We start from the raw sequence: 23,194 nt of genomic DNA on the forward strand, positions 1-23,194 counted from the left end.
TGAGCGGTTTATTTCTGATTCCGATCTAAGAAAAGTCACGCAGCTCTCCGTGGCCCAAATGATGGCTTTGAATACTGTTGTTTCCTCTATACCGACTAGAGTGCAGAAACTTCCCCAATGCTGTGGTGGTTTCTATAAAGTAGACTGATTCTGCAAGATTCTGTGTTTGTGTGTGTGTGTTTGATATCCACTAGTATTTCATTAGCTGTCACTAGCCTGTAGGAGCTTCCTGTGGTTACAAGCTACTTTTTCAGAGGTCATGTTTTCAATATGGAGATGTTTAAAACAATTGAGCGCTATGTACCGTATAATACAAGTCACACCCCTATATACTACATGTCATTCTATTTAGTTCAAAGAAAGGCCACAGAAACCCAGATCAGGTGATAAAATACATACACAAAATAAAATGCACACGTCTAAAGCGAGCAGGTGTGCAGTTCGATTCTTTAACTAGACAGCTAGCTGCCGCAGAGCAACATCGGAGTCAAAGCCACATGAAGAACTGTAGGGTGTGAGTAAGCTGAAATGGCTTTAAACACTTATTTCACAGACTGATGTGTTAAACATTATTCTTGGCTCCTGGCAGGAAGCCTAATGCCCCCTTCCATTAGATTTGTTCTGACACCACCTCTGTCTTTTACAGCTGAAAGACTGTCCATCAAAACATGTTTCCATTTCCTTGCTTTCTACAAAAGCTAAAGAAAAGCTGAAACAGAAAATCTAAAAAGCACAAATATTATTTATGTTAAGAAAAAATAAAAAAAAAATAAAAAATAAAAATAAACGAATTCACTGACCATCAGGTCCAGGTGCATTGTTCGTTCATTCATTCAAAGTTTGTGAGTCAATAAGATCCTTAATATAAGTATATATAAGAATATACACACACACACACACACACACATATATATATAATGCTAGATAATGCTAGATTATCGCCAGATAATTCAGGGATTGAAGGGCTGAACAAAGTGTACACAAGTTTCAAAATAACAGCTAGTTCTGCAAACTGAGAAAGACCTGTGGAGAGCAAGTAAGCTGAAACTGTTGTTTGTGAAGAAAAAATAACATCCTTTGCCCCCTGCTTGTAGCCTAATGCCCTGTCCATTAGATTTGCTCTGACACCACCTCCGTGGCTTACTCCTGAAAGATTGTCCATCATAACAACGCTCTTCAAATAATCCTGCCTCCTCGTTTTCTACCTTCTCGTTTCCCGACCCAAAAACCTAGCAGAAATAGAAAATGTGAAACCCCAGGGTTTCCTCAGTAACCTTCTATAAACTGAAGACTGAGTCTTAACCCAGCAGGGGCCAGCTTAAATCAAGCATGAAAAAAAGTGAGGCGAGCAAAGAAAACCGAGTCCTGCTGCACAGATAAGACGCTGGATGGTACATTAATCTAACTTGAAAGGACAGCTTACAGGTAGACCACTGAGAAGCAGCTGACTTTGACTCATTAAGCAGAAACCCTACGCTGGAGCACGCCGCCTGCGTCACTGCCGTCACGAGGCCGAGTCGTTTGCCAAGCGGTGTTGCGTTCCAGTATCAAAAATAACTAGCTGGCAGGACACAGCTACATAAGAGGAGTGCTGCATAATGGTAATGCCGTGCTGCTTTTACTCCCAAATTGACAGCTCTTAAATTGCCTGTGTAGATCAAGGCCAGTTATCTGTGTTTAACTAATTACGGCTCTGTAAAGTTGTCTGTAGGGTTTGTCACTCCAAAGCTTAATGTGGATCTATTCATTTAGCCACGTGTCCTTTTACAAGTCGGATGAAACGTTTCAGGGAATAAAAAAGTGAGCTTGGGGTAAACCTGTCAGAAATCAGAGCTGAGGAAACAGTTAGTGACTCGGATAAGTACCTTTTTCTGCATTTTGCCTTTCTGCGACTTCTCCGTGATTTTGGCCTTCACCTTCTTGACGTTCCTACAATGCAGATTTAAAAAAAAAAAGAAGAAAAAACACAAAAGTTTAAATGCAAAGAAGACTTGAAAAAAGGCATAGGTGATACAATATGCTGTGCTTTGCGTTTCACTGAGGTGCGTGACAGGTAACAAGGTGGCAGCTGAGCTCGACACAAGACGCCGGTGATAATGACAGCGACAGGTGTTGATTCTTCTTCCTTTTCGATTAATTACAAGCTCATGACTCTACCTACACTTCTTTTCCCCCTTTCCATATAACGTCTCGGATGTCAAGCTAAATTAATTTATTCATAAAAAGACGGGAGTACGACACGGCATATAATGAATGCAATCTCCCACCCACCCGCTTCACACTCGGTTAGATTAACGATTGCTCGTGCAAATCATTTATTGGGGAGCGCAATTAGTCTTGGGTGCTGACAGGGAAGGCGTTTCCCTCTGCAAAACATACCGTCGTGTACGATAATGTTCAGCTCTTGTTGTAGGTGAGGCTATTAATTCCAAGTTACTTTCTTTGAATAGCAAATATTACACCATCCATACATAAGTGCAGGGTACTGACAGCGGCTGAATGAAAAATTGTTTGAAATGTTTTGTTTGGAAATCACGTCACAGTGAGAGAAGTCGGTCAGAGGAAAAAAGACAGGATTTCCAGAGTCTTAATCTAACACGACCCATAATCTTTCTGGATCAGTAGTAATAATGGTCAACTAGGGGGAAAAAAATCTGTAATGCAAGTCTGAGCTTGTCGGGCTATCAGTCAGACATCGCTGTGCAGGAGAGTATTTGTTCCAATGTTTCTTACTATATGAACGAAGGCTATCTTTATAATCCGTTAGCTAATTACGGATCCATTAAAACGCTACAGCAAAGCATGCTGTAATAGGAAAATACTCCATTGACACCGTTATCACACTGAATTTGAATTTTTTCCCCAACCGCTCATACAGAACTGATTTATTCCTCTTATCCCACAGAAGTAAAGCCACAATAATCATTTTAATTTTTTTTTTTTTTTAAATGAAATGTTGTATTTCAACCCTTTTATTTTGTGTAACATTGTTGAGACAAGTTCTTTCTATCCATATCTGTTTTTTTAAGTCTCCAAAACTAGAACCATGGCTTATGTTACAAGAAAGAAAAGGAAGTCCAAATACTTCTGTCCCATAGAGGAAACACCACCGACTGGTGCAAATCTCTGACACAATAAAAAACCCGTCCTTAAAAAAAAAAAAAAAGCATTAAAACATCATTGGTATGTTTGTATTTGATAAATATAACATGTTCTCACTCATTTGTTATTAGACTTAGATTACGTCAAGCATCCGTCATGCCAATCCGTATGAAACAGCCGAAGCTGCCGTGATGGAAAGTGAATCAACACCTTCTGAAGAATCGGATTAAAAAGTTCAACGATGCTCTTGTTTAAGCGCATTTACAGACGTTTATTGCTAGTGTGACTGAACAAAGTGTGTAGGAGATCGAAGACGCCTTAGTACTTACGGGCGTACGTCTCCGCCGGAAAGGTCATAGGTCAGCGCAGACTCTTTGGCCTTCTCAGCCTTTACTTTCTTCGCTTTGTCCTCTTGAGCCATGGTTCAGATCTCAGGCTGGAGACAATCTGAGAATTATTTATCAAGAAAATAATGAATAAAATAAACAACAGTGATAAAGCATATTGATTATGATTCTCTAGTATTTTTTTCAACAGGTTTATTAGTTATTTTAAAAATGAGCTTGTTTAAGATAAAACCTCTAAAAGTACCTATTAAATTTTTAACTAGCTAATTAGCTTTGTGTTAATAGGTATAAAAGACACCTAGTACAATACACAGTGCACGTGGTAGTGCACTAGGGCACATGTAGTGGTTTAGGATGCGTCCGCGTATCGATTGTGTGGTTTTTTTTTTGGTTTTTTTTATTCGCAATTAAATTCATTTTAAGGTACTTATTTCTGACTAAGACAACATATAGATAACCTGTACATATTAAAAAGGCATTGTTTTTATTTTATTAGCGACGAAAAAAGCTCAATTATGGATAACTATCCAGGTCTCATCGACATTAGCATGCATGTCAGGTCAGTTGTCGCTAGTTTACAGTTAAACAATAAACCGGGATTAAAAGTAATACGACATACTGCAGGATGTGCAGTTTTGAAAATAACTAAAATCCAACCAATGTAGGATTGAAAATAGATTCTATCGAAAATATGAGAGCTAAGTGGTCTGTGTAAATGATACCGAGCTGATTAGCTTCCACTCACAGCTTCTCCACGGGGTTCAGAAGAAACAGCTGAAACGGATTGTGGGATTGGAGCTGACTTTGTAAACTACACACACTCCACTGACAAACAGGACTGATTACAGAACATAATAGTTTTTAGTCTTCTTACAGTAGTGCTCTTTACAACAAAACCAATAGGTTTAATGGGGGTTTATTTGCATACTTTGAAAACGATAGATAGATAGATAGATAGATAGATAGATAGATAGATAGATAGATAGATAGATAGATAATGACAATATAATGCCAATATGTTTGCTTTGACAAAAACAAACACAAAAATCTTAGTTTATTTCAGCCATTTCCATTAACCTCCCAATGGAATTATTGACAGGGTTGCCAGATCTACATCAAATCGTTTTTTGTGTAAGGTTTTGAGCTGTCTGTTCGGTGAATTATTATTATTATTATTATTATTATAATTATTATTATCATTTTAGAAGTTTTATTTTCACTTCGTATGCTTAAGTTATTTGTGTCATTACTCACGGACAAGAGCGAACGTTTTCCAAGTCGAAATCGCGTCCCTGGCAACACCCTCCTGAGCGCGTCCTCTTTAAGAACCCGGAAGTGCTTTACGTTTCCATGAAGTCAAAGCGGTTTATTTTGGTATTAAGCAGCGGTTTGTTTATATATAGCGTGTGTCATGATAGCGAGCAGATTTTTTGCGTCTATGCGGTTCACAAGGACCTGGCGACATAGCTGTGTTACTGATCCTATAAAGAGCTTCAGACTGTGGACCTGGCGTTTATGTTCCTCCGTCTCAGGACACAGTAATAATAATAATAATAATAAACACATGAGGGTCGTTATGGAGGACGTGCTGCGGAGGACTGTGGCTCCAGTACCGAATTATGAGACTAGAGATAAATCTCCTCCACCTCCTGACTCCAACAGCCTGGACTTCATCCACTACTACAGAAATCTGGGGAAGGAGCAGAGACTCGTGTTCCTGGAAATGCTGGCCAGGGATTATGGAGTGGATCACAGAGGAGCTGCAGAGATGGCAAGGAAACTGGTCGACACCCAGTTAAGGGACTTGGCTACTATATTACAGGCAGAAGACAGACTGCGTTACAGTTTAACTCCAATATACAAACAATTACTGAACCACATTAGCAGGGTGGAGGGAGGGGTGAAGTTTCTGGTGGACCTCCGAGCTGATGTTCTTGACTTTACCTCCAAAGTTACTGACAGCCCGCACTTGAGGGTAAAAAATTCTCATTTCCAGTCTTTGCACCGACTGTTAACATTTAACATTGTCGCCTTTTGCACAGAAATAACTTGTACAAGTGCCTGAGAGTGTTTACATAACACCACTAGTGCCCCTTAACCTACTTCAGCCTCTAGTGTCCTGTTACATGATGTTGTAAAGGAACATGAGCTCAGAAGGTGCCTGACTTTTACCCTACTTCAGTAGTGAAAGTTCAACTGTTTCACCTTCTGTGGTATTACACTATAACACTGTAACTTAAAAATGCAATTTTATGTCATTATGGATGAAGTCACTCTATGACCTAAAATATTTAAATTAATATTTAAAAAAAAAACTACAATTATAAGTAAAAGATTGCGTTATTTTGCCAAAATCACGTTACTCAACAAAATGTGACATTATTGCAGGAAATATTTGATACATGTACAAGCTAAATGTAATAAAGAAACATAACTTTTTTTTTTTTTTTTTTTTTTTTTGCAATTTTTTAAAATGTATAAATAAATGTTACTTATTTATTTATAAAGTTAACAACAGTGTTAATGGTATTGCATTAATATACAAACATTATGAAAGATTCTTAATTCTAATTATATTCTCAATTCTAAATTCCCAATATTTAGAATTCTTAGCGCATTCACTTGAGTGACATCGGTCCAGGGTACAAATCAGAATCAGAATCAGGTTTATTGGTGTGTTTATAAGTGTGTTTTTACACACACCAGGAATTTGGTTCCAGCTGTTTGTGACTCTCAAAAGTACAGACATGAATAACACTATACTATACATTTAGCTTGGACTATACAACACAATACAGACGATGTGAGAGAATATAGACAGGATGAGTATTAAATATGAATACGGAATATGTGACTGATCAGTTATGCACATAAAGTGTGAGAGTGCATGATACATGCATATAACAGTATTAGCTTCTTGTGCATATAACAGTATTGTGCAATATTATGCATTTTGTACAATATGCAGCAGCAGTAGTGTGTGTAACATATTCCAGCATATTGAATATCTGCAGGATGGATAATGCTGTTATGCAAAATACTATCTGGCTTCTATTATTTGAGCAGTTCCCATTTGAGAACTTGATACTGAGCTGAGACACTTGAATCTTCTTTGACGCAGGCTGGTCAGGAACCAAGGTCCTAACTATATTCTCTATTTTGTCCTTTGGCAAAATAACACAAAGTATTTATTGTGACACGATCATTTCAAATAACAGTAAAAAAGAAAGAAATTGTCTTGTTATAATGTGATACTTTCACATTACGTAATATCTTCATGTAATAATGTTGCATTATTCATATAAATATTGAATATATAAATATATAAATATTTGACTTTTTTTTTTTTTACAGTTCATGTGTGGCAGCACAGAACTTCCACAGAATGCAATCGCACGTTGCAAATAATTTTTTTGGTCATGAGTTGAGTTCAGAGATACTAGATGTATTACCATTTCCATTGGTGGCATCTTTGAGTGTGACAGTTGGCGTGGTTTAGGTTTGGTGTGATAAGTGGTTAAGGCGTTGGACTACTGATCCGAAGGTCATGGGTTCGAATACCAGGTCCACCAAGCTGCCACTGCTGGGCCCCTGAGCAAGGCCCTTAACCCTCAATTGCTCAGTTGTATAAATTGAAATAACAATGTAAGTCACTCTGGATAAGAGCGTCTGCTAAATGCCAAAAATGTAAATGTTTGAAAGCTACCGATATTACAAAAGCATAGAATTATGTGAATTGTCATAGGACAGCTATACAGTCATAACAAAATGTGCTAAGGAACAGAAGAAAAGTAACTTAGTTTAAAAGTTAAGTACTAACTTGCGTATTAGTTAGGACTGGTTTAGCACTCAGAAATATCATCTCACTTGAGTTTTCGATAACATGGTATAATCATTTATTTAATTTCCTCATGGTGTGGCCAAAGTAGAGAAAGTTCTAAGTGGTGAAGAGCCAGGCAGAATGTCATTTGGTCTGCTTCTTAAACATCATTTCTTGTTCTCATTTCATAAAAATGAGCCTCTCAGTATTTTTCCATGATTACAGTGGGATTTCATTTCAATGCCTTAACCATAGTCTGACATTCAAACTGAATCACACTCGATAATATGCTCAAAAGCTCCATTAAAAACTTGATTGAAGGACGATTAAAATGTGCATGGTCAATAAAGGGGTTTAAACTTATAATTGACAGGAAGGCAGACCCTTCAAAGCAAGCGTGAAATGATTTAAAGGCACTTCCAGAGCAGTCTGTGCATCATCATGAATCATCTTGCATCACATGACATCGTTCTTAGAGATGTTAAATTTTGTGCACTGAGGCAAGGGTAAAGCTGTTTGATGTTTTGACTACGTGAACATTTTTAGAAAATTTTGTTGGGCAAACATTTTGACCTGCTTGTATTGCATATTAAATTCCAAGTACTGAGGCATATTAGGCTTCTTCATAGATAGTGTTTCACCCCAAGCCATCTGATAAAATATTAATCTAGTCTTTGACAATTATAAGGCTCTTATATGTAAATTTTTGTTTCTATTTATCCAATACAAGTCATATTTCCAATTCATCATATTCATAATTGGAGAAAATCTCTGGTGCATTCCTATACAGAACCTACAGTATCCACATAAGACAACAGACACAGTATAGATGTAGGACTCGTTCATGGGATTTAGCAGACACCCTTTTATCCAGAGCAAGCTTAATTTTTATCTCAACTGAGAATTAGAAGGCCATGGGATTTGAACTCACAACCTTCTGATTGGTAGTCCAACGCCTTAACTCATTACACAGGAAACATCCACATAATGCATTAGTAGTACACGGTGTGGATGGATTTCTTTCTATTACCCACTGTTTGTGTTTTGTGCTGCATGTAGCTGATTTTTAAATCGCAGCAATCATATTCCACCTTTAGTCTAAATTACTAACATACATTTCTAGAGGCTTCATAAGCACTCATGTAAGTCTCTGGATCAGAGTGTCTGCCAAATGCTGCATGTGTGAAAGTAAATATATGTTTGGACACAGAATACAGTATGCTCTGAACATTCATTAGATGTTCTAGTAGTACATGCATGCCAGGACCTTCAGCAATGATATAAAGTGACATCATGACATGACATTTGACCATTATCGTATGACCGACCTTCTCCTGACCTAATACACATGTAGGACTTTGTGTACAATTTTGTCTTTGTAAGCGCTTTGTAAAACTGTTTAAGGTCAAAACTACAGGTAACCTTTCCTTTCGTTCACAGCTGCACTGATTATATTTCATCATTTTTTTTGGAAACCTGTGACTTAAGTTGGGTTCCCTTGTTTGTTTACTAGCCTTGTTATCTCTAACTGTTCTTTTGCTCAGTGTGGCACTCACTTATGGGGTGTGCCATTCCTCCATTCTCCCTGGTGGAGCTGGACAGTCCTCAAGGCAAATCTGCACTGACCCACCACTGACCTCTGTGTCCACCTTTACCACTGTTTCTGCCTACATTGTACAGAATATGAACAGACCACAGAGTTCCCTGAGACCTGCTGCTTGTTGTAGTGGACAGAATACTTTAGCAGCTTCAAATAGCTTGATTGTCCAAAAGGGAAGAAAAAGATTTATTGTCCTTGGTCAGGTTACCTGTGGGTATGACCATCCGTCGAGAAGAGTTGAGGATTACTCCTGAATGCAGGAAGCTCTGATAAATGTCCATGTAAGCTCTCAGCCTACTGCAGTAAGTCCAAGCACTGAATGTGTATGTGGTGCCCATCGCACCATTTCATAGCACAGCTGATTAAGTGTCTCTGGGAGCTCATTAACATGTCATAGACTTCCTAAAGCAAGCAAGAAGCTATTGTCTGCCACACTTCCCCAAGAGCGAGGAGTGGGATCTCACCCTTGTAATGTCGAGTACCTCAACATGTACCTGAGGTACCTCACCTCAGCCTTATCTAGGATGATGAAATGTGTCTCTCTAAGGACTGCCTTTTTGCTAGTAGTACCTTTAGCAAAAAGTGTGGAACAACAAACATTCATTGGTGATTAGCTCACCTTTCACAAGTCGGTGGCCAGATTGTCATCTGTTGTGACCTTGTGCTTGATTCTGGGGTACAGTTACATATGCTAACTAATCGGCTGGCTGATGTTGCTGTGTTTAATGAAAGGGATCCAGGAAGGGGCTCATTTTCTTCTAGAACCTGAGGATGGGTTGTGGTATCTATGTGGATTTTCCTCATGGTCTTAAAAAGAGTTATTTATCTGTAGTGGGTGAGAGACACAAGGAGTTCCCCTGTCTAAACAGATACTGGCTGACTGGATGGTGGTTGTCATCATTGATAGCCTACAGTGCCAAATGACAGCAGTGTTCATCATAATGGGCAGATCTTTGAAGGCAAATATAATAACAGCCACTGGAAAGGGGAGGGGATATGAGTCTCTTGCTCTCTGTAGACACATTTAAAGTATGACATGGCAAAAAACAATTCAAAAACATTGCCAACGGATTAATCGAAAAATAATATCCAGAGGAAAACCCAGCCTATATTAGATAAATTACTTATTTATTATGTATTATATTCACCTCAGAATACTATATCACTAACGCCTCAAACTAATTCTGAGAACACTGCAGTTTAGAACATTTTGGCACGATACCAGTTATCCAAGGTGTTGGATGAGCCACGTTAGCAAATGCAAAAAAGTGAAAGGTGCATAATTTTAAAAGTTCTGTCAGTTGTCCTGACGTTTAAAGTGGAATAATATCCTGTAAGTGCTTAGACATCATTTCTCTGTCAAAAGTAGGGTTGATTTCTTTTTTTTTTTCCTCTCCCCCCAAATAAAAGGTAAGTGGAAATGTGGTTTGTGAAGGCTCTGGGCCAGGCACAAAACACAAACTAGACTTGTGATTGACAGAAAAGAGAACCAACTTGCAGATTGTACTGCTATAAATGTCTTGGTGCTCAGGGGCTTCTCTCCTGCACGGCTCCTCTGGCTACAACTGATGGGACATTTCACTGTGTACGGCTCCAAATGTATCAGCCCTAATAGACAATGGAGTGTTTTCTCACCTTATTTACAGAACAGAAATCAGCTGAAGTATAGAATAATTGGTGTATTGTTAATAGTTATGCACTGGACGTCTACCGAAGCCTCGTACTCTTTTTCAGATGATATTTTCTACTTATGTCTTGGAAGAGTGTAACATGGCCTCTAGGTTGTAGTGAGTCAGTAGTGACTATAGTGTTACTGTGGATAATGTAATGATGAAGGTTGCTTTGTGTTCTTTGATTTCCATACAACTGGAATTTAAATTTAAACTATGTTTTTTAAATCTTTAAAATCTTTAGTATCTTATTCACACTAGCACGTAACGCCAGAGCAGTTATTTTCTCTGTATGTGCATGACATTGACAGTTTCTGCAATGCTGGGATGTGACAAAACGGCAGTGTAACAAGTGACATTTCAATTGCCATTTTCTCAATTTTATGCAAATTAGGTATGGCATGGAAAAGTGTCAATTGTAAGTGACTGGCTTTAATGATTCCTTTTTTTCTGCAGTTATTTCCCATTTAAGTGGTTGCTGAACTCCCACAAGGGAATACAAGACACTTATCACTTGCTAGTGTGAACATAGGGCAACACTTATACAGTTTTTTTATTTTTAATAAATAAATAGCTTTTTTTTTCTTCCTTAATTTGGTCAACCAATTTGGTTCCTATCCATCCGTCTGTCTTCCACTATTGCACTACAAGATCCAAGATGGCAACGCGGCAGTAGCACGCAGCGGCCACTCCGGATACAATATGGTGCTGTTTACGTTTTTTAGCCTGACTGTTGCTGGTACATGGACACCAGAGTCAGCAGTGTTCATGTATACAACCGCCAGAAATGAATAAAATACAGAAGTCGTGCAACAACCAACCTGCACGATGATGTGTTGGAAAGTCTTTGTGACTTTCAGTTTCAGTTGAAATTGAAAAATACAGAAGTCGTGCAACAACCAACCTGCACGAGGATGTGTCAGAAAGGCTTCACGACCTCAGCTTGCTGCGAAGACCAGGCCTCAGAACAGCTAGCGGATGTCTTCACTGACATCTTCAACATTTCCCTGAGCAGCTCTGTTGTTCCAACCTGCCTCTAGACAACCACCATTGTCCCCGTCCCAAAGAAGTTTACAGTGTCCTGCCTCAATGATTATCGTCCCATCGCACTCACACCCATCGTCATAAAGTGCTCCGAGAAGCTTGTCATGAGGCACATCAAGACCCAGTTACCACCCTCACTGGACCCCCTACAGTTCGCGTATCTTCCAAACCACTCCACAGACGATGCCATTGCCACAGCCCTTCATTTAGCTCTCACCCACCTAGACAATAAAGACACTTACTTACGAATGCTGTTCATAGACTTTAGTCCAGCATTTAACGCATCTGATTGAGAAGCTGAGCCTGCTGGGACTGAACACCTCCTTCTGCAACTGGATCCTGGACTTCCTGACTGGGAGACCTCAGTCAGTCTGGATCAGGACTGACTCCAGCACCACCACACTGAGCACTGGAGCCTTTCAGGGCTGTGTGCTCAGCCCACTGCTGTTCACCTTGCTGACTCACAACTGTGCAGCAAATCACAGTTCAAACCATATCATCATGTTCGCCGATGACACAACCGTGGTGGGTCTCGGCAAGAACGACGAGTCGGCATACAGATGTTTTATGTAGCACCATGGTCCTGGAGAAGCGTTGCCTCATTTCACTGTGTACTGCAACGGCCATATATGATTGAAACGACAATAAAAGCTTCTTGACTCTTGACTATTACACACTACCAGCCAGACAGGGTGAAGGGTACCATGTGCTTTCTCCAAGGCCAGACAAAGTTTCTTTTGGAACTGCTGCTCATGCTACATCACAGGGCAGCGAAACACAGTCGGACAAAAACTTTATTCACTCTCTTGAGCTCAAGCTTGCTGTAGTCGACAGAGGAAAAATAGTATAGCGAGTTTTGCTGCCTTGACTCAGATGTCACGAACTTGACTAGCTTTTTTTCAGCTTCTAATGACACCATACAGTTTTTGAGAAGTTCTCTCACTGTAGTATACTTTGACTCTATCCCTTGAGCCTCCATGGGATCTTTTTAATAAACCCGAGGTAATGCTGTATTGGCATGACAGTGATGGAGAACTTAAGGGCAATTTAAGGAGGGAATGTTAAAATACAGGCCATTTCCTACTTTTAAGTTTGTGTGCCTGTTTCTAGAGATTTGTGATGGTGTTATTAACAGACTACTATTTTAATGTAGAGCTTAATATCTCTCCTAAGAATCAGCATACACACAGGACGGCTGTTCGAATAGATTTCACCGACCAGCGTGCCTAAGGGTTTATGTACAATGATGTTCACATGTCTGTGCCTCTATGTGATTGTGCACAAGAGTGCAATTCTGTGAACTTCTTTAGATATGTAAGCTGACCCACTGGAGTGGCGTGACTCCTTGCAGAAATTGCGTTGTTTACCACAGAACTGCTCTCTCTCTCTCTCTCTGTCTCTGTCTCTCTCTCTCTCTCACTCTCTCTCTGTCTCTCTCTCTCTCTCTGTCTCTCAGTCTCTCACAGTAGATCTAATAACATCAGCTGAAGGGCAAACAAACAGGCCTAGAGTGCAGTAGCCTGCAGAGAGAAATCTGATTTGTCTAAATCCGAAACTCAACATGCCAGCCTTCAGAAGATCAGAAACCGGCTGTGAAATATTAATGCACTGAGAAGCCGTGAGATTTTACATATGCATCAGACGTAACGTAATCCGGGGCAAATGAAATTAGTGTTGAATTAGTTTACTTGAATAAATTCTTTGATTTCCATACTAGAGAGAGATTTCATTAGATAACATACACATCCTGTCAACTAATGAAGAGTTGTTAGCTGATTTGGAAAGCTATAGAAACAGGCTCTTGTAGGATTGAATTAAATCTGTGTGTGTGTATGTGTGTCTGTGTGTGTGTATGTGTGTGTGTGTGTGTTTTTAGGATCTTAACAGCACTTTGAAGAGCCTCCTGTCTGAGTGGTTCTCTGTTGGGCTTCTCTGTTTAGAGAGGATCACATGGCAGTCCCCTTGTGAGCTCCTTCAGAAGATCAGCCAGTAAGATTCCCTCTTCTCTACAGAATGCTCAGCATGATGATCCAAGGCCTTGACATAGTGCTTTATTATTATTATTATTATTATTACTATCATTATAATTAACTAGGAATCATATGTAGTCTGTGACTGATTGCTGATCAGTGTGCTTGTATATTAACAGGTATGAAGCGGTGCACCCGGTGCGTAACTGGACAGACATAAAGCGCAGAGTCGGACCTTACAGACGTTGCTACTCCTTCACACATGCCTCCATGCCTGGAGAACCTCTAGTAGTCTTACACGTAGCCCTTACACAAGATATATCGGATAACATCCAGGTTAGCAAACACGAATTCACCGTCACCTTGCACTTTATTTATTCATACACTGTTTATTCATACTCACTATCACTTTACTGACAGTCATCTATATTGTTTGTTGGTTAGAGTATTGTGAGAGAGTTCACCACACTGGATGCAGTAGAGGAAGTGGACAAGATCAATACCGCTATCTTCTACTCCATCTCCTCCACCCAGGCTGGTCTGCAGGGGGTGGAGCTCGGCAATTACCTCATCAAGAGGGTGGTACGAGAGCTGCAGGTTAGTGTGATGATGATCTCTGTAGATAAATTCCGAGACGTAGCACACGTTGTATGCGTGGTGGCCTGGGAAAAACTTTCACATGGGGAATTGTTTTCTATTAGGCCGTCCTTAAAAATATTTTGGTTTGCAGTAACAGAAGAAAAAATAAAAGGGTCGGTAGGTAGGTCTATTTTTTTTTTTTTCAAGTTTCAATGTAAAAAAAAAAATTTTGGTGATGAAAAAATTACAATTTTGGTGATGGTGATTACGTAGGTATGAATTTAAACAAATTAGCATATCGTGACGTCACTGACTGGGTCTTCAACCTTCGGTCGAACACACCATTCACATTTCTGCTGTAAAAAGAGAAACATTGTGCAGAAGTATTATTTGCTGTTATGCGTGTGTGTCCAAAGTTGCTGTGTGACGCGTTCCCAAAAAAAAAAAAAAAACCTGGACGTGCTCCGAGAATTTCTTATTTTCATTTTCGAAACTTGTGTTGGTTGGTCCAATCGATTTGTGCAATAGATTTTTGAACAATAGAATTTGTATTAGTTGTTTGAAGAGTTAAAAAAAAATAATTGGTCGGTCTTAACGCAAATTTATAACCAGCAAGTCGGTCGGACTTAAAGCAAAAAAAAAAATAAAAAATTGAGTCGGTCCTAAATTGACAGGGTCGGTCGGGTTACGGCAAACAAGAATATTTTTAAGGATGGCCTTATGTATGTTTTTTGGAAACTACAGGCTTTCCTGAGATAGGTTTCTGTTTAAAGAGTTTTAAAATCTTGTTCCTTTCAAAAAAAAAAAAAAAAAAAGGGGGAGATTAGATTTTATTTCAGTTCCACTGAAAAACAGCAATATACCGATTGGTCTAAAGTCAAGAGCTATGTATTGATTTATTTGTGTTTAATTTGACATATGATAAATAGCATGTAAAACTCAATATGACCATAGAAGGAACATCAGCTTTCAGTCGTTTGGTTTCAAAGCTGAAAAGTTAATAACTACATTTCAAAATTGTTTAAATTAAATATCTCTTCTTAAAGTTGAGGAGTTGAAGTATATTATTGGCAGAAATATATCATTTTAGTCCAAACATTTTGCCAGAACATTCAGTCACAGCACCATCCAAGGCTTTTAAAAATATTATACCCACTCAATTGCAAAATATTAACTACACTTACTTCATAGAGACACTCACTGTGCGTGATACACAATAATAACACTCTTCCATGTGATACTCTTGTACCATGTCACCGTCACTGCTGGCACAGTGTCACTGCATTCACTGAATCAGGATCACATGGATGTTCCATGCTGGCCAAGTGGGGTCAAGGTAATCAGATGAATGATGCATTACAGCAGCTGGACAGTAATTGTATACCTACAACGTGTACCAAATAAAATAACCAGTAGGAGCATATATATAATCATGCGTATCTAATATTAAGTTTATCCTGCCTGTGTTTTTTTTCCTGTAATGAATACACATACATAGTATTTCAGCCACTCGTTGAAAGACGACCTATTTAATCATGCTGAGACGGTCTCTGCGCGCATGAACCAGTATGATCCTCTCTAAAAGTCACCTTGATTGCAGATAATGCTTTATGATCATTAAAAAAATAGTTATCAAAGTGAGTTACTATGATCATGATCGTCAAAAATAAAAATGTCCCAGCTGCCCAAAAAGTGCTAGGACTGTCTTCAGTGGATACTCTTAATGTTTAGGATAAAAGTCAATAATGTCGATGTTCAGTGAATTGAAATTTTCCCTCTATAAACTGACCCCTCCCAAACATGTAGATATGTTTGATATAAAGATACACCCTTGTGTTTAAAGTTTAGATGACGAAATTAAATACGTGGATGTATCGTGACATACTGTGTGCAATTTAATCTTTTTTTTAATGAGATGAATCTGTGCGTCCTGTGCCAGAGATTTAAAGCTGGAATCAATTTATATTTTGGAGCTCTTTTTAACCACAACCTTAACCACGTTTCATAATATTTGGCCGAGTTCTCCTCATATTTTCCAGCTGCTGATGAAATGCCAGCTTGGTTGAGAAACTCTGGTCTTTGTGGCACCTCAGAACAAAATAAATGATGGATCAGAAGGTCACTCCAGCTAACCATCAATCATTTCAAACCAGAAAGCTCTCCTTCTTGCTCTTTCTCTTTGTACCATGATTATTGACTATCTTGTTAGTAAATGTCCCAGATTTCTACAGGAGGATGTGAGTCCTGGGGTCATGAGTCATGAGTCTTTATGATTTCAGCAGCAGATCTTTAGTATAAATTTACAGTATCTAGGTGAGATTATCCACAGAAGCAGCAGTGTCTTGGACATCAACTCATTACATTTTTTGGGATGTTCCAACCATAATATATCCATGTAAGACCATCTATAGGAACCGAATGTGAATAACAAGCAGAAGAATTAGATCAGGAGAGTGAGAGCAGCCACAGGAGAATAAATGAGACTCCTCCGAGCACTGCCGCTCAACACCACCCAGAGTTTAACACGACTGAACACATCTTCAATCGCCTTCATAATTCTTCTGACACTCAGCAAGACAGAAGAACATACAAATACAAAACTAATGACATTTTCACATGACGTTTTTACTAATATTGAAAAATCAAGAAGCTCTACTTCTGGAGACGTATGCTCGCTTTACTGAATGGAGGTAGAATGGAGCCGGGAGAGTGCAAAACATGAGGCACTCTGGTTTATAGATTCAAATGACTTTTTTTTTTCCATTTGCTTTAAAAATGCTGAAGAAATAAAGAGCAGTGTGGATGCTTGTGTAATGGAGGTTAAGAGCTCTTAGGAGAGAGCTGTAGGATTTGCCACTCACTATCTAACAGCTGAATGAGGGGGCATGGGAAATGGGATGGGGGCAAACACTGGGCTGATGGGTATAATTTCATGCAGATGATCCACATCCGTGCGACTAGCCGTCGTGCTGCGGTGAGAGAGCTGGTTGTCTGTATGTGGATTTTAGCACGGTGAAGATACATGATGTTTTCATGTTTTTAGACCAGTGTTCTTGTAAATTCCATGTTGAACTGCTATACCGTTATTCTGACTTCTCATTACTCCTTATATTGACTTGGATGATCTTTTTCACAGCACGGATCTGACCGTAGTTTCAGCTGTAACTTAAATGACAGATTTATATTAATGCACTTGTTTATATTAAAACATTATCCGTTCTATTCTTCCTATAACAGTTCATACGCACAGAATTGTCTGGCAGAAGCTCCACCATAATCTAAGGCTAATCATAAAGAGTTAGAGTCAGACAAAAATACGGATTATTGACGTGGGGAAACTTTCTGTTAGAAGAGGTTTATGTAAAATTTATGGAAAAAGATCAGCAGTGCTTGCACTTTGTAACAGTCAGTAAGTTTCCCCACACTGGAGAGTCTTCAGAAAGGATATCGCTTTCCGTTTGCTGAGTCCCACGTTTAACTTAAAGAGAAAAAACACAGGACATGCTGATGAGAGACTTTTTATAGCTTCTATACTTTAAATGATAACAGGAACAAACTTGTCTGCATTAAATATAGCTTTAAACAGTTAAAAAGTGTGATTTGAAGTTTATTAAAATAATGAAGTCAACAAATCATTGTGGGAAAGACAAAAATACTCCACTTTGGTACGTTTTCAGGCCAAACTCTCAGCCTGGAATTGGATTGGAGTTGGTTTAATGAGATCTGTAGTCAAAATAACTATATCGACCTTTAACCTTTTTTGCAATGTGCCATAAAGATTGTGATGTGTGCATTGCTACGTTCGCACATAGAAGCGACAAGATCATTCATTTTCAGCAAGAGATTTCAACATATTGTGACATGAGTGACAGTGACCGTCGGCGACCGGACGTGGACGTGCCCAGAGATGAACAAAGCTGAGTAAAGTTGAACTTTTGGAAATTCGCAAATATGGAGCGACTGACAGCAGCTACCAATTGGAGTGAAGACAGTCGAGTTTGATGCTTCTCCTTTATCTAATATATGGCGAACTGGTGAATTTTAGATTCAAATTTTATATGCAAATGCCAAATCTCCCTCCAGAATGTAGATTAGGAATGCTAGTTGCACCACCCACTGATAAATGTTATTACCATGGCACACCAAATGATAACTTTAACAAAAAAATTACAGTATATGTAGCATAACACAGAGAGTGCATACTTTATGAGAGAGAGAGAGAGAGAGAGAGAGAGAGTTATGGGATGAAGGTGACTGCCAGTGGGGAATAGCTACACTGATGGATGCCAGACGGAGGGCAAAAAAAAATGTTTAGTTGCCTTGCAATGTTGTACTCATGAGGCACCTCTGCCTCTTCTTTATCTCACTTTTTTTTACATCTCTCTATCTTTCTCTCTCTCTCTCTCTCTCTCTCTCTCTCTCTCTCTCTCTCTCTCTCTCTCAGGCCTGAGGATTTGCAGTAAAGTTAGCTGATGAATAGAAAATGACCCCCAGACACATTATCCTCACTTCCTCTACAAGCTTGATGGATAGCAGGCTGATAAATGATAGAGAGACATAAGGAGGGGGGAAAAAACAGATTTAGTCTTTCCCTTCAGGGAACAAGCTGACAGTCTGGCTTGGTTTGTTGTCTGCTTCAGACTCAAATATAGACCAGAGAGAGAGTGAGTGTGAACGAAGGTGGGTATGTCTCATATTAGTCCAAGTGAAGTGAGGAAAAAAGAAAAGCAGAGGTGTTGATTTGGCTAAGCCAGGTTGTCAGAGTATACATTCAGAGCTGTATAATAGTCCTGGCAGCACAGAGGAAGCTGTTCTGTGAAAGGATCATGATGTGTGTTTTGACTGTACAAAAGGCTTCCACTTTTAATAGCCACTCAAAAATACACCCACGTCACTTCTTCTTAACATTAGATGTTTATTGTTGGTCCTCTTGCATGTGAACACTATGTAGACACTACAGGTCTGCTTTTCCATGTACAAGGTGTGATAATCGTCCTCTGGTCTTCATTACAAAGGTCTTATTGGAACAAAACAGCTGAGTATCCGTGTGGAATTTGTAGTCGTAGTAAAAAAAAAGTAGTCTGCAAATTTAAAGTCTCTTATTTTATTTATTTTTTTTTATTTCTCACACAAACACAGCACAGTAGTTACACCTTTTCAAGTTCTTTGTTGTATGTGCAAAGATCCTGTTTTTCAAATCCCAAATTAAGAAGCTCATACTCTCACCGTCTCATTTCTGTGACAGTGCATAACACATTCACACACCCGTATCAAACATCGTAAAGTCACTGACAAATTTTGCACATCCGCGAATCGGTATGCAAAATTCATGCGATTGGAGTTGTAGAGTATTTTTTCACACATGCATTTTTTTTTTTCCTCTCATATTTTTCAAGCACAAACACAAGTCAATAACTCCAGCAGCTTGAATCTACCGCTGCGGGCCTCACCTCAATGCTGTTTTTCACACACAAATGACACAAGCTCTGCAAACTCTCAATTTTGCACCACATAGCTCTGTGAACTATGGTGCAAAGGGGATTTTTGCACCTGTAGAGCCAGGGGTGGGCACTGTTTTAGGAAGCGGAGAACTTTTGGCCAATCAAAACAGCTCTTGTGGGCATGTGATGTGTCCCTCAAGAACAGGGAGAAAATAAAAACTCCAAGCAGATTGTGACATTAAAGTCAGGCAGAGTAACACTGGCTTTTTATAGACTGTTGTTACTGTTGTTACTCAGAATGGTCTATCAAGCATAAGGACACATGAATGGCACTGGGGACATGATTGGCACTGGTGACTCAGAGGCTAAAAATGCAGATCAGATGCTTATCAGAAGGTTGGCGGTTCGAAGCCCAAAGCCTTTAACCCTCTCTGCGTTAGGTTTGCTGCATCATACATATCTGACCCTGTGCTCTGTCCCCAGCTTCTTAACAGATTGAGATAGGATAAGAAAATAATTTCACTATCCGATAATTTACATTATATGCGACAAATAAAGGCCGCATCATCTTCTTCTGTGTCGCTGAAACTGTCCGTTTTTATTTCCTCAGCTCCCATTCAAGGTATACAGCATCGATATGAATGTATTCAGTCAGGGTCTTAAGCAGCACATGCAATTCAGGAAACAATCTACTTTATACATCATAAAAAATAAGCAGGTAGAAAATAGCAGCTACTGAAGATGAATCATGTGAACATGATTCATGTGAACTAGAATGATTTGTTAAGCGCCATCATTTGTATGCCCATCATCACAGAGATTCCTGGTGTGACATTTGGTACAGCACATTTCCTGCACATCAGGACATCAGCACACAATCAAATGCAAAGTAAAAATTTTATTCCTTTCTTTAAACGGCTAAAATTAGCGTTGAAGGTACCGATTTTAACTTCAAAATTTGTAGGTAGAAAGTCACTTTTGTCAAACGCTGATGAATGACTGCCTGGCATGAAGGTGTTTACACGTTGCAACCATTTGTAATGGAGTTGTGTATATACGGTTTTATGAAGATCTAATACAGATGATGTTTTGACAAACCCATCAAGTGTGACATATCACAACGTAACCTAATTTAACAATAACAAGCCAGAAATAAACAAGGTGAAAATGATTGAATGTGTACATTACCTAAGGTAATATGCAAATCAATTAAAAAAACATTCTATAATTTTCCCTAATCAAATAATCATTTAATTAGATCACGACGAACACGACTGATTGAACATGATCTAGTAAAACACATGATATTGAGATTGATTGATTTCACATTTCTTCCTTTTTTGCTCTTTCTACAGAGTGAATTTCCTCATATGGCTCAGTTCTCCAGTCTCTCTCCTATCCCTGGCTTTACATCATGGCTGCAGGGTTTCCTGGCTCAGTACAGGAAGGAGGGCTGTGTCACTGAGCTGTTCTCTGAACATGAGTGGACGGAAGTGGAGGAGGCGACAGGAAGAGTTTCTGGTGCTGCTGCCCTCGATGCCCTGCGTGCCCTCCTCGCATCTGGAGACTGGCATCGTTCGGAACGCTTGACACGTGCTCTGGAGCCGGTCCTGATGCGCCTGTGTGCCTGGTATCTGTATGGAGAGAAACGACGTGGTTATGCCCTCAACCCTGTCGCCAACTTTCACCTCCAGAACGGCGCCACCCTCTGGAGGCTCAACTGGCATGCCGATACTAGCCCTAGAGGCATCGCCAACTCGTGCGGCATCATGGTCAACTATCGGTATTTCCTGCAGGATACTGCCATCAACAGCAGAACCTACCTGCACAACAAAGTCATCACAGCCTCGGACCACGTGCTCAACCTCGTCGAACAGTTCCAGAAGAAAAGCAAACTCTGAACAAATTAATCAGAACAATACAAGTTTTACACAAGTTTTATAAGAGGAGACCGCAAGCTTTGGACTCATAGTTCCAGAATGAAATCTAGTTATACAGTCTAATCTAATCTAATCTAATCTGATAGTTAGCAGAGAATCTGCTCAGCTGTTTAGCCATGTGCAAGTTGAAAAGCACAATGGTGATGAATTTGGAGCATAAGAGAATTTGGATGTATAAGAGCTGGGCAGAGTAAAGAACGAAACTAAAGTCTCTTTAGATGGAGACAAGCTCCAACTGGGATCTCCAATACCTGGTAGTCGAACAGGAGGATTTTCCCTTTGAGTTTACACAGTCGGCACTGAAAGCTTCCACAGTACCACTATAAGATTGAGTACTTGCTTATTTTTCTCATGATTATAAGCATTAAGTCAACACACCAAATGATGGTTCTTATCAACAAAAGCTTTCCGAAAGTGAACTGTATGGATATCACTATTAGACAGGTTAACTTTAAAAAAAAAAAAAAAAAAGCCATGTTGTTTAAAGCATGCAGGTTTTATATGAGGGATTATTTAGGTTTTTAAATGGTTTGAGCTTCAGTTGTAAACACAAATTTATCACAAAATGTTTTAACATGATCCTCTTGTAGGTAAAAACATAAACAGTCCAGTTTTTCAGTCCATTCATTCATTTCAAAATTTGCTTGTGTGGTTCCTTTCAGCACAAATAACACAAGTATTATTTCACTGCAGACTTGTGTGGTTTTGAAAGACTAGGAGTAACGAGGTGAGGAGAATCTATCAGAGCCTGTCATGTCCCTACTTCACATTGTGCGTTTGAGAGAACGAGGCAGAGCGAGTGGGCGGAGCCTGCTGGAAGAAATGAGGCTTTGATTTCTTTATTTCTGCGATGTCCATTAGGCTGAAGCGCTCGCACATGTCATGCCAGCCCTTATTCTTTTTTTCTCCTCATATACCAAGAGAAGTATGGCGGATAAGTGAACAATTTATAAGAATGTGTTTTTGCTTCAGCCTAGATTTATGTATATATTGATTCATTTGTAATAAACGATGGTCTGCAATCACCTCATTTATTCACTCGTTTTTCTTACCCAGCAAACACTAAGTGCTTTCAGTGCTTGATAAAAATTAGATTTAGGAGATGGATTGTAATGTATCTTAAGTAAACCATGCGAGTAAGCAAACACATTTGTATCAGCGTTAGATGGCATCCATGACAGCTTTTTCTATCTGCGTTTGGTAAGATTTACCACTCTGCAGCCATCTTTATTCCTTCTCCTCCTATGGAGCCTGACGAGACGTCGACGCTCACGTATCTTTTGTGACTCGATTGTCCTGTAAAAACATGTCAGTTGACTGTGAAATGGAATTTTTCTTCTATACTTTAAGCTGTACTGCCCTTGAAACGAACGACGTTCGAAATAAAGTTGAAATCAATTGACACATTTATGATATTCACTTTAACGGCGCAGAAGGAGGAAGAACAAAGCTGCAGTTTAAAGCGTGTCTTTAGGGAGCCTCTCTTACTTGGAGTGAGAAAGTGGAGAGTCAATGTGATGGAGCAATGTAGTGTTGCAGGCCCAGTGCTGTGTTAGTACACTTGAACACATCAAGGGCTTCACTGAAAGGTAAATGGTGACGGAGTTACTATGGTAACTGCCAGGATATTCCATCTCATATCTTCCATTCCTCTTTAGACATCAATTCATCCTAATCTGAA

At 39.3% G+C, this 23,194-nt stretch overlaps 2 protein-coding genes across 7 annotated transcripts in view; one reads left to right on the forward strand and one right to left on the reverse strand.

Moving 5' to 3' along the window:
- zgc:173742 (DNA topoisomerase 1) overlaps positions 1-4,829 on the reverse strand; it is a 48,627-nt gene extending 43,798 nt beyond the window's left edge. For 2 of the 6 annotated variants that reach the window (XM_060878170.1, XM_060878165.1), the window contains exons 1-3: positions 4,195-4,268; positions 3,432-3,549; positions 1,866-1,929 (exon numbers count right to left, since the gene is read on the reverse strand). In XM_060878170.1, coding sequence (XP_060734153.1) covers positions 1,866-1,929; positions 3,432-3,523 — 156 coding nt within the window. In that variant the 5' untranslated portion in view covers positions 3,524-3,549; positions 4,195-4,268. The other 4 variants (XM_060878166.1, XM_060878168.1, XM_060878167.1 and 1 more) reach the window with 4 other exon arrangements.
- mlycd (malonyl-CoA decarboxylase) lies at positions 4,780-22,538 on the forward strand. Its single transcript, XM_060878172.1, has 5 exons — positions 4,780-5,424; positions 13,460-13,572; positions 13,733-13,889; positions 13,998-14,150; positions 20,929-22,538. The coding sequence occupies exons 1-5, from the start codon at positions 4,861-4,863 to the stop codon at positions 21,472-21,474; spliced, it is 1,533 nt and encodes a 510-aa protein (XP_060734155.1). The 5' UTR covers positions 4,780-4,860; the 3' UTR covers positions 21,475-22,538.
- Positions 22,539-23,194: the final 656 nt, after the last annotated feature.

This window comes from Tachysurus vachellii, chromosome 9, assembly GCF_030014155.1.
Source record: "Tachysurus vachellii isolate PV-2020 chromosome 9, HZAU_Pvac_v1, whole genome shotgun sequence".
Lineage (NCBI taxonomy): Eukaryota > Metazoa > Chordata > Actinopteri > Siluriformes > Bagridae > Tachysurus > Tachysurus vachellii.

What these genes read in the sequence shown, in the direction of transcription:
- mlycd (XM_060878172.1), top strand. Translation starts at nt 4,861, where the DNA reads ATGATAGCGAGCAGATTTTTTGCGTCTATGCGGTTCACAAGGACCTGG. An exon ending in CTGACAGCCCGCACTTGAGG is followed by an intron (nt 5,425 to 13,459) that starts GTAAAAAATTCT and finishes GTGTGTTTTTAG; the next exon opens with GATCTTAACAGCACTTTGAA. An exon ending in CTCCTTCAGAAGATCAGCCA is followed by an intron (nt 13,573 to 13,732) that starts GTAAGATTCCCT and finishes GTATATTAACAG; the next exon opens with GTATGAAGCGGTGCACCCGG.